This window comes from Suricata suricatta, chromosome 14 (assembly GCF_006229205.1).
Source record: "Suricata suricatta isolate VVHF042 chromosome 14, meerkat_22Aug2017_6uvM2_HiC, whole genome shotgun sequence".
In the NCBI taxonomy this organism is placed as follows: Eukaryota; Metazoa; Chordata; class Mammalia; order Carnivora; family Herpestidae; genus Suricata; species Suricata suricatta.
The window spans coordinates 67119379-67131473 of NC_043713.1; the positions used below are offsets into that span (position 1 = coordinate 67119379).

General features: G+C 42.9%; 1 protein-coding gene across 1 annotated transcript in view; it reads left to right on the top strand.

Annotated features, from left to right (window-relative positions):
* KREMEN1 (kringle containing transmembrane protein 1) overlaps nt 1-12095 on the top strand; it is a 69093-nt gene that overhangs the window by 29275 nt on the left and 27723 nt on the right. The window contains exon 4 of the mRNA XM_029921604.1: nt 3968-4059. Coding sequence (XP_029777464.1) covers nt 3968-4059 — 92 coding nt within the window. The remainder of the gene's footprint in view (nt 1-3967; nt 4060-12095) is intronic.

The window sequence follows — 12095 nt, forward strand, 5'->3', positions numbered from 1 at the left end:
AGTCAGTTGGGCATCTGACTTCAGCTCAGATCATGATGTCACAGGTTCATGAGTTTGAAAGCCTGCTTAAGACACTCTCTCCCCCTTCTCTGCCCCTCTCCCAGTTCCATTCTCCCAGAAATAAATAAATATTTTAAAAAATCTTCCTCCCACACCTTGCATGTGTATATGCACACGTGCATGTGCGCACACACATTCATACACACACATGCACACACAGCCTACTACTCTTTTCAGCTTAGGTTGCTTTGATATTGGTTTTCAGAGCTCTGCTTTCCCATCTGATTACTTACAGGTCTCTTGGGAAGGGATTTCTTAGTTGGCCCTACCACCAGTGGACAATACATCGATAGCCAAACTTCTTAAGCTGCTGCGACTGCGGTGGTCAGGCAGAGCACCATCTGTGACCCAAACCTCCTTCTGCTTCTGAGCAAAGGAAGCTGTCCTACATGATCCACCTCCTGCCAGCCCAGGATAGCCTTGCTCTGAGAGCAGCTGTAGCCATCAGATCTGTGCTGTTTCCTTCCTTTCTGGAAACTAAGGTGTTTCTTTGGTCTTTAACATCTGTCTGACTCTGGCAAGGTCTCTTCATCTGAGATCCCAGGTGCTTCAAATGTGTACTTGGAGTTTTCTGCAGAGTGATCCATGACTTGGATCAGATTCTAAATGTTATCAGAGATCTAAAACAAGTTAGGGATCACTGATCTATAGGAACAAGAGCAAAGAAAGCACAGAGCCCGACATGGGGCTCGAACTCATAAACCGCAAGATCATGACCTGAGTTGAAGTCAGACGCTCAACCAACTGACTGAGCCACCTAGGCACCCCAAGAGCAAAGAAAGATTCTAAGCACTTTTGGTTATAACTACACTTAAGCTAATGATACTCAAGATCCTGATAATGTGACTCATGGTTTGGCACTATGTAGAATTTAGTTTTTACCGGGACAGGTGCAAAGGCAGCCTCTTGAGCTCTCAGTACAGGGAGAAATGATCACTGAGAGACTTTTTGAGCCCCACACTGTGTCCCTGGTTCTACCAATATGTTGGAACCTCAACCATGGCACTGTCAACCCAGCTCAGCCGACATATTCATACCTGCACTGCATGGGCCACACCATTTACCTTCTGTGCTCCCGACGTACCTCTGCTAACAATCCAGGACCCTTGTGGATGTCTTGAAGTCTTAGGCCTGTCATCCAGGTTATGCCTGTGCCTGCAGTTCTTTCCTTCACCTCTGCTCTCATTTGTACCAAGTGGCCATTCCCCTACAGTTGCTGTTGCATAATTTCTTAGTTGTTATTATAAAAATATTAAAAGCTTCCCCCCCAAAATTCTCAGAACTACAAATACACATTGTTTAAATAAAGTCCCCTGTTTTACATCTTTCCCCTGAAATCCTCAGCAAGCCCCATCTTCCAGAGGTAACAATTTGTGTTACTTTGCATTTTGATCTCTGTTGCATTTTATTACTAAAGTTACATATGCTTATTGAGTCATTCTTTCACATTTTATTTTCAAAGTTATACATATTCATTAAAGCTTTTGCATAATTAAAAATTAATCCCACTTCATTTCTGGTTTATTTCTCCCTTGCCTTTGCTACTCATAGAAATAGTTGGGTTGGGAAGAGTATTTAGGAAGAGAAACCAGTGTTGGGGTTTTGTTGCTGTTTTTACATAGTTATACTCCTTCTGAAGTGTCTCTTGGCAGTGGGCTATTGGTTTATGCTATTTTCTGTTGCTCTGTCAACACGTTTCCTCAGAAGAGGTCTTGGGTTTCAGTCTGACTTTAAGGTAAATTTTAAGTTTCCAAAAAGGTTTAATTTATATGAAACAAAAAAGTCTTTGGTCATAGATTAGCACCCGGCCCTACATAGGCTCCCAGAAGTGCACAGTAGTTATCCATTGTGAGAGCCGGAGGGAACCACCCTCTTCCTGGCCCTGGCCAGCTGCAGCCTCTCCTTTGATTTGATGGAATGTACCAGACCTGAACTACCAGTTTCTACTTCAGAAAAAAGGGAGGCTCTGAAATGTTGATTATCATCACATCGGAGGGTCCATGTCTTTTGTTTTCATGCTGCAGCGAAGTCCAGGATGATGTTGCTTATTCTGTATTAAGCTATTCTGATGCTTTTCAGAATGGTTTTTGACATTGATAATAAACAGTTGTTTTCAAAGGTCTTTACCAAATAGTACATCAAAGCTGGACACTGAATAGAGGGAGGAAGATGACAGTGAAATACTGTTTAAAGAAGGGCTTTGTACAAGTTCTCCTGCTTTGATTTCTTGGCTGACACCCGACACCATGTTTGTCTTGTGCTCGAGTGCCAGACCCGTCGCAGTTGAGACGTCTGCAGATGGCGAGTGATGGGAATGCGCTTCTCCCGGCTCGACGGCTCTGGATTAGAGGGGAAGGCCGAGGGACCGGGAAGAGCAGAGTTGGCGCTGGCACCTGCCTTTGGGCACAAAAAATCAAAGGACTCTTTGTGCTTTGGGGCAGCTTATCTTCTGGGCCACACAATAGGCTTCTCCCTCTCAGGCCCGATAGGGGTGGCTCCAAAGCTCCCGAGGCAGGGTCTTTATGCCCATTTCCGGCCTAACTGGAGTATCAGGTTTCCAGTGTTCTGAGCCGAAAGGAAGGGAGCTTGGAAAGCAGTAGAGAGAAGACAGGGCTTTTCTGTGTGTCTGATAACCCCTGCCATTTTGGGGTCCGTTTCAGCAGTGTGGCCCCATTATTGTCAGGGCACCCTTGACTTGAAAAGACCTTCGAGGCAGTTAGAAATGTGAAATAAACCTTTAAAAATAGCACTGCTATATCAGATGTTGGTACCAGGAACAACTGCATGTTCTGCCTGATGGCTTAGCTTTGTTCAGAATTTTCTGAGAAGTTAGTATCTTGAGGTAGGAAGAGGACCCATTTCTATCAAATGTGTATTGACTAGCCTGATCCTGGTGAAAGCTTGTCAGTGGAGTCTGTATTATGTGAATTTTATTTTATTGTTTAAAAATCACACAATCAGTGTTCATTGTAGAAGCAATAGGAAAATAAAGAGAATGAGAAAAGAAAGATTAAAATTACCGATAGACCCATTCTCCAGAGATACTTTCAAGGGTTTGATGTGTAACCGTTCCCAAAGGCATCTTCTCAAATAGCGGGGTTGTGTTCCCGATCGCGTTTTAGAACTACCCTTTAAAAAAACCTAACAAGATGTGGATAACTCTTTATATCAATAAATGTGTCTCTGGACTGCATTTTTACTCGCCACTCAGCATTCCCTTAAACGATGTAACCTATTTACTTAACCAATCCTTAATTGTTGTTTCTTCTTTTGTATTATCAAAATGCTGCGGTAAACATATTTGTAAGTGAAGATTTCCTTAAAATAAAGTACTAAAGGAGAAATTGTTTGGCAAAGGGGCTTTGCATATTTTTAGGGCCTATGTCTCTAATTACCAAATTGCCACCCTTGACCATTTGGGCCGTTCACATCATCTGAAGTATCGAGCGCACCTGTGCTCTCAGCCTCGGGAGTCACTGTGTTCACACGTAAGGTGCCAGTGCTGCTTGGCACGATTTGTTCTGTGTCACACTGTCATGAATCTGTGTAAACATATTTCACTTTTGCTCACCACACACACCACCTCTTGTTCCCAAACTCTGAAGTATATGTCGGGTGCATAAGCTTGCTCTGGTAGTGTTACCATTTTTCTTTTTTTAAAGTAATTTCTACGCCCAATGTGGGACTCAATCTCATGACCCTCAGATCAAGAGCCACATGCTCTACCAACCGAGCCAGCCAGGTGCCCCCCATTTTCCCCTTCTTCATAAGATGCAGCATTAAGATACTTACCAATGATTAGAAATAACACAGAGGCTGATGCATTCCTTGTTGGTAGCACTGAAAAAGAAATGAGCCGTTGACTTAACAGGACAGAAATGTTACTCTCGTGTCCTTTCCCCGACAGAAACCCAGATGGAGATGTGAGCCCCTGGTGCTACGTGGCAGAGCACGAGGACGGCGTCTACTGGAAGTACTGCGAGATCCCCGCTTGTCAGAGTAAGTCTCCAGCGCAGCAGCTGAAGGTTTCCAGCCACCGAGCAGCAGGGGTGCAGAGTGGAAGGCCGCGGCCAGAGAGGGCAGGTCATTCGGGCAGGTGGATTCCGTGAAGCAGGTGAAAGGAGACGCCATCCTGGGCTGAGGATTTTCACTTCTCTTGTTGAGGCTTTTCAGAAATAGAATGCCCGGTTCCCTCAGGACCCCATTCCCTTCATGGATAAGCCCTCCTGGAATTTCTACTTCTACTTAATTTCCTCATGCTGATTCGTTCATGGAGAGAGATGGCATGAGCTCAGCAGCAAGCCAACGAGAAAAAAACTGCCTCGTGCTTTTGGGAATAAATTGTCTAGAATAAATGAAGAGTCCCTTTATAGACAGTAAAACTAAGTTATGACATTACCTATTTGCATTTGACGCTCTGTCTCCCCTGAAAAATGATATTCAGTAAATATTTAATTGATATTTCAAAGTCAATGTGATAGTCCTTTTCCTCATGTTAGCATAAAGATGTTCTATTGTTATTTATGATAACCCATAGCTCATAGCTCTCTACTGCTGAGAACCCAGTTTCTTCAGGATTTTACTCCAAGGCCTCTCGTCTAGCTGCTTTACTCGTTCATTTCTGTACTCAGTGTTTATTTTATGCAAAGTGCAAAGGAAGAAAGATACGCTGACCCTTGGGGAATATGCAGTGTGTCAGGGAATTGAAAACAGGGTAGAAAATATTGTAAGAAGGTTCAAAATACAGAAGCCAGAAGTACAATGGCGCTTAAAGGTGTTTCCTAACATAGTGTTCATGACATCTTTTTAAATAAGCCCAGAGAGCAGGTTTTCTGTTACTAGAGCTGAGGGAAAGGACAATTCATTCATAATCATTCTACCCGGCTTGTCTTTTCCATATTATTTACCCTTGCTCCTGGCCCTGCCACCTTCGTCACTCGTCAGGTCAGGAGGCTGTGTGTGTACAGTGACACAGAGGTTCGCGTGGGACCTGGGACCTCTCATCACGCACAGGCCGAATTCTGATGCCTCGCAGGGCAGGGGCGTCCCCGGAACCAGTGCTGCGGGCCCCAGCTCTCAACTTCTAAATTTAAACTTCCGAATGGCACTGCTGCTTGGCAGTGAGGCCCTGGTCTCCCTCTCCTCCCAACCCGAGTATGCCTTGATTCAGTCCCCAGATTGAGAAATCAGTAAAGACCAGCAGAATGGGCTTTTGCTCAGTCTGCTTAATCAAATTTTTAAAATGAAAAACATCTCATTTGGCTCTAGTTATGTAAAGAAGAAAGGGGCAGGGGGAGAGGAAAGCAGATTTTCCTCGGTCCATTTGTTCTACACAAAGATAGTCTTTTAGTACCAGCCTATGTCATTCTCTCAGGAATGGCATAGAGGGGATTTCAGTCTGGCTGCATTTATTTGGAAAGATAATCCTCAACTCACATTTATAAAATATAGTTTGGGTCAACGGGAACTGACTCGTGTGGTCCCTGAAACAAAGTTCCAGAAGAGAGGATCACCAGGTAATGGAACAACCTGTCTCGTACCCCTCTGACTCCTAATATTTGCTGGATGTGCCTCGCTGTTCCAAAAAAGGAAAATTAAGTATAATTTCCTTTGCTTATGGCCTTTTGGTATCTCTCTCAAAGCTTTTAAAGTCAGCCTTGAAATGGTCTGGGCAGGGAGACATACCAAAGTTGGGAGTGAGAGCTGAGGAGTACCTGGTTTGGAGGGGTGGGGAAGGAACAGTGTCAGGCTTTGGTTCTGTAGAAAACCCTTCCGTTCACCATGGGCTCCCCATCTAGCTAAGCCTCACATCTTGAGCCTGGCAGAACATTGGGCTTCAAGGGTGTGATTCACAGAACTGAGAAAGACTCCTATGCTGCTTGAAGCAAGAAACCTTGGTAATTGCCTACTGGACTCAACGGAGATAGAGCCCGCCTATTTTAGGCCAGTTTTCCCCTATTTCTGGATATGGAGTCATAATTTTCATGAATAACACTAACCCTCTGTGTGAAGCCCACTATTCGTGATTAGCATTGAACTTGTCATACAGGAAAAGGCCTGTGACATGATCAGATTCTTGGAAAGTTCATATCTGAATCTAACAGACCCAGCAGGAGCTGGGGGGAGTGGATGTTTAGGGACAAAGCAGAATGTGTTTGAATGGCAGGCCATTGTGTGGAGACCGGAATCACTGCCCGTCAGCATGTTATGGACGGAGCTAAGAAAGCAGGGAGGCAGAGATGAAGTATGATTCAAACACGGGGCAAAGAGAAATGTGAACTGTGTTCCTGACCTAAGGAGCCTCGATCAGAACTTACCCATTAAAAGGCGAACAACTCTGAGGCTATTGGATTTGTTCTTCAAAGTGCATGTGCCGGTATGTTTCTCAGAAACTGCAAGTTCCTATTGCAGACAGAACAAATAAAGATCATGAAAAGCAAATTTCAACATCATCAAGGTTACCATCCCTCTAGATCCCATCCTCTACAACTCTGAGTCCTGTTGGTTTAGCTGTTGAGAGAGGAACCATTTGGCTTAATATCATTCTTTGCGGATCTCCCTTTTGTTAAACCATCTTCCTCACCGTTCTAATTCCCGCTGGTTTCCTTGCCTTCAAGAGACGCACTTGAATGGACCTCAGCATGGCTTCTGATTTGTTCTCACCTCTAGGTTCTTTACAAAAGTTTGGTGCAGTTTTGTAAAAGTTATCTAGTTTTCAGGTGCAAGGAAATCTACAAATGGCATTTAAAGGCAAATATTATTCCCTTCACCTGAGAACAACAGGCATGAGAAATTTACCTTCTCTGAGAGCTATTATTTGTTTGCTCTAAAGCACTCACCTGACTTTTGTAAACTCAACTATAAAAATTCATCTCTGAAATAGGGAAGTTTGAACACAGACTATTAGAATCACTGTTAATTTTATCAGGTACAATACTGGCAGGGTGGAGATATATATATATAACTACTAATCTTTGAAGTCATTTTAAATTATGGATACATACTAAAATATCTGTGGTATTTATAAAAGTTTGGTACAGTTTTGTAAAAGTAATCTAGTTTTCAGGTGGAAGGAAATCTACAAATGGCACTTAAAGGCAAATATAATTTGGCTCAGTCGGTTAAATGTCTTATATTGGCTCAGGTCATGATCTCACGGTTTGTGCATTCGAGCCCTGCGTTGGGTTCTGTGCTGACAGCTCAGAGCCTGGGGCCTGCTTCGGATTCTGTTTCCCTCTCTTTCTGTTCTTCCCTTGCCATGCTCTGTCTCTCCTTCGAAAATAAATAAACATAAAAAAGAATTTTTTAAATTTGTGGTTGAAATGATAATATATCTGGGATTTATTTTAAAATGATCTAGCCTCCCAAAAAGGAATAGATCAGATGAGGGGAATAAATGAAACTAGAATGATTTTTAAAAAGTGGATATTTGTTGATGCTGGATGACAATGGCTTGTTAGTCTTTCTTTCTTCTGTGTATGTTTGAAAGTTTCAATTATAAAACATAAGTCCTATGATCATATCTTAAAATTTTATATTTTTAAATGTTTATTTATTTTGAGAAAGAGAGAGAGCAGGGGAGGGACAGAGAGAGATGGAGAGAGAGAATACCAAGCAGGTTCCGTTGAGTGTGAAGCCTAATGTGGGGCTTGATCTCATGACTATGAGATCACAAACTCAGCCAAAATCAAGAGTCAGATATTTAACCAAGTGTCCCAATTTTAGAATATTTTTTAAATGTTAAAGAATATATAAATACAACATTCAAAGTATCTGGGTTCAAAAGTGTAACATAATTAAACTAATTAACCTAAATTGTGATACTTTTGCACATAGCTCACAGGTATCTGAGCTAGTTACTAAAGTTAGCGATTAAAGTTTTAGTTATTAAACTTATTAAGGGGCACCTGGCAGGCTCAGTTGGTAGAGTGTGTGACTCTTGAGCCCCACATTGGGTATAGAGATTATTTAAAATAAAATCTTAAAAATAAATAAATAGATAAATAAACTTATTGAGGCACCTGGGTGGTTCAGTTGGTTACATGTCTGACTTCAGCTCAGGTCATGATCTCACAGCTTATGAATTTGAGCCCCTCATCGGGCTCTGTGATGACAGCTGAGAGCCTGGAGCTTGCTTCGGATTCTGTGTCTCCTTCTCTCTCTGCCCCTCCCTCTTCTCAAAATAAATAAACATTTTTAATAAAATTACTAGCTGTGACAAATCACATTTTTAAATTTCCAACCATATGCAGTACCTTGTACGGCACAAGGAACACAAGGATAGCATGGTCTGCAGCCTATGGGGAGTCCCAAGTCTAGGACCAAGGACAGACACATCAACAGATAAGCATATGCAAGATACTCTGTAATAAATGAGATGAGCAGAAGGTTGGGAACACCGTAGGAGGTGGGTCTTCCCTGGCATGGTGGGAGGTAGGGGCTACTCTTCATCACAAAGAGGGCGTCTGGAAGAGGTGGCATCTTGGCATAGGGCTTCTCCAACTGTAAGTTTCCTTATGAAAATGTAGTAGTAGTAATCATAGGGATCTTATTAAAGTGCAGATTTGGGGACACTTGGCTGGCTCAGTCAGTTGAGCATCCAGCTTCGGCTCAGGTCATGATCTCACGGTTGTGGGTTTGAGCCCCGTGTCAGGCTCTGTGCTGATATCTAGCTCAGAGCCTGGAGCCTGTTTTCAGATACTGTGTCTCCCTCTCTCTCTGACCCTCCCTTGCTCATGCCGTGTCTCTTTCTCTCTCTCTCAAAAATAAATAAAACATTAAAAAAAATTGTTTTTAAGTGCATATTTGGAGTCAGTTGGTCTGGAGCAGTCTAGAGACTCTGCAGTTCTAACCAGTCCTTGAGATGTGGAGTTGTAGGACCACACTTGAAGTAGCCAGGTACTAGATGTTAGGGTTGGGTGGAGTAGGGAGGGTATTGGGGGTAGAAGGAACAATTTGCATGCACACACCCATTGGTGAATTTTTAGGCAAAGTCAGTGTTGCTGAGATAGAAATTTTATTTATATTTTTTAAAGTTTATTTATTTATTTTGAGAGGAAGAAAGAGAGAGAGCAGAGGAGGGGTAGAGAGGAAGAGAGAGAGAATCTCAAGCAGGCTCAACACCACCAGTGCATAGCTCCATGTGGGGGCTCAAACTCATGAACCACGAGATCATGACCTAAGCCGAAATCAAGAGTCAGATGTTTAACTGACTGAGCCACCTAGGTGCCCCAAGATAGAAATTTTAAGGAAGGACGGGCAAGAGATGACATCTGAGAAGAATTAGCAGGGGGCAAATAATGGACAGTCTTCTGGTCTGGGTACAGAGCTTGGACTTGAACCGGGAAGATGGTGATGAGGTTGAAGAGTGTGGAGTGTCAGAAGGAGATATTTCTCCATAGCTTCTCAAGCTTCCCTGTTAGGGATTTGGGGCGAAGTTTCTCCCTTTAATCTGTGAAAAGTTCTCCAGAGATTGCATCCGTCATACAAAGGAGCCCCCAGAGGGTGCCAGCCATAGCACCTCTGCAAAATGGGGCCTTTGGTGACTTCCCTGGCTTAAGTGCCTTTTAATTAAATGCCACCCTGACCTTGTTAAAACAGATTCGTTGTTCCTTACAAAAATGCTTCCAACTGTGACCCCTAATAAGAGTTTTTAAAGCTGTGTTCAGAGCTTGAGCAAAAAGCCAAGGGTACTTTGGCAGTAGTTGTCAAGGCAGTCTCTCAATTACAGAAAATGTTTTGTCTCTGTTAGCAGTTTTTGCATTCTAATGTCAGCACTGATATTTAGCGTGTTTTAGCTTTTATTTCAGCGATTATTGAGTACCTGCTATGTATAAAACACGTAGATTCACATTGCCTCATTTAACCTTTGCCAGAAATGCTGTGAAGCAGGTGCTGTATCCACTCCCCACCCACCGTTGTTTGGATGAGACAATGAGGCTGGTGTAGTGAAGTGATCTGATGAGGATTACACCCTGAGCCAAATCGGATTTGAGTCTAGGGCTCCTAATAGCAATAGTGCCCTTTCCTTCCAGTACTTGAGAACAGCCCTGTTTCCTTTATTTCCTTGAAAACGGAGGCCCTGGGATGAATCCAGGCCATTCTTGAGGTCATTCTTGAGAATTTTCTTGGTGGATTGTTTGGGAATTAGAGTTTGAAATTCTGATAGTATGCCGAATTATTAAGATTGCCTTTTTGACATTGTGGAAACCAAAGGATTAACTCAGTGGCGACAGAGGGTCTGCAGTTCAAGCTGTTAGCTCTAAGTCAGTCTCTTGTCTTCTCTGAGTTTGGGAAATCCCAAGCCCCAGGAGGACAGCAGGCTGTGATGGTATCCAGGAAGCATTTGTGCACAGTAGAACCGCTCTGTAGGATGCTGGGCTGTCTCCGCGGGTGTTCCCAGCCCAGCTGTCCTCAGCTGGGAGGGAGCTCCCCAGAGTTGGGCCCTTTGAGTGGAGCACTCCATCAGCCACCTTGTCCAGGCCTAGGGGTCTCTCCCAGGACTGTGCCTTCATCGCATGGGCTGAAGTTCACCTCAAAAAAGACACATCTGTGTGCATCATTAACACTTCCTAGCTAAAACAAAACCCTGAACTTGAGCTGATAGCCAAAGCAATACTGAAATGAACATTAATAATATAAATTATGCAGACTACTATTTTTTTCCACCTCTTCTCTCTGGCCATTACAATTACTTAATGTTTTTGTTTCACTGAGTCCTTTTAGATTAGCATTCATTAGCATATGTCAGAATCCTGCTTCACACTGTTCATTCTTGCTTTATGGGAGAAGTTTTGATTTCCCAACTAGACTAAGCTGTTCAAAGATAGGAGCAGGGGTAGCTCTGGAATTTCTGTGAAGGAGAGACTTAAGATGGAAAAGGGGACTCTTCTTAAAGCTGCATTTGTATAGCAGGTGCTTTCTTTTGACACGGATGGGATATTTATTTAGGAAAGGTGCTCATGGAATCTTTCCTCCCTCAAGCCTATACTTAAACAATCTTCCACAACACCTAGCACAGTGGAGACCATAGCACATGCTCATTAAGTATTCTTTTTTTTTAATGTTTATTTATTTTTGATACAGAGAGAGACAGAGCATGAGAGGGGGAGGGGCAGAGAGAGAAGGAGACACAGAACCGGAAGCAGGCTTCAGGCTCTGAGCTGTCAGCACAGAGCCTGACGCGAGGCTTGAACCCATGAACGTGAAATCTGACGTGAGCCGGAGGCTTAATCAACTGAGCCACCCAGGTGCCCCTCATTAAGTATTCTTGATGATGTAATATCATGTCTTTTCCAGTAAGAAAGACAACACAAGTTAATGGAAAGAATGTGGATGTCACAGTCACACTGGCTTAGATTTGAATCTTAATCATTCAATGGCATTTGGCAAAATGACTCTCCTCTGAGCCTTGGTCTCCTCCTTTGTCCCTTATAGGGTTCTTTTGATGATTCAGTTAGGTAAAGTGCACAAAACCGCAAGTCCAGGGCCCACCACCTGATGGGCATAGAAGTCCTAGCAGGTATTATGGTGGCCTGGGCTCTTTCCCCAGTAAATGGACTGGTGTTGGCATATTCCCATTATGCAATTCCTAAGTAGGTTATTCCTAACCTGTGTGTTATTTCTGTCCATTCCTTTTTTTTTATCTGACTAGCCAAGGGGCTCGGGAGTGTGCCTCAGCTGCTGGAGTGGCCACTTCGGGGCCTGATGTGGCATTGTAGTCGGAACACAAGAGGCCCTGCATTTGTTCTCACAGTGCACTTTTTTGGTTTCAGATCTGGTGGATATTCGATTGTTCTTTGTTTTTGGCAGTAGATATTATTTAATTTAACAGGGGGAGAAAAGGCTTTCTGAACTACATTGACATTTTCCTCAATGACAGATATATATATATATATATATATATATATATATATATATATATATATATACACACTGTATTTCCAAAGTTATAAAGCACAGTTGGGTAAGTCATTACTAATAACTTAAAAAAGGAAAATTATTCAGATTAAGAAGGATGATTTTACTGAAACCAT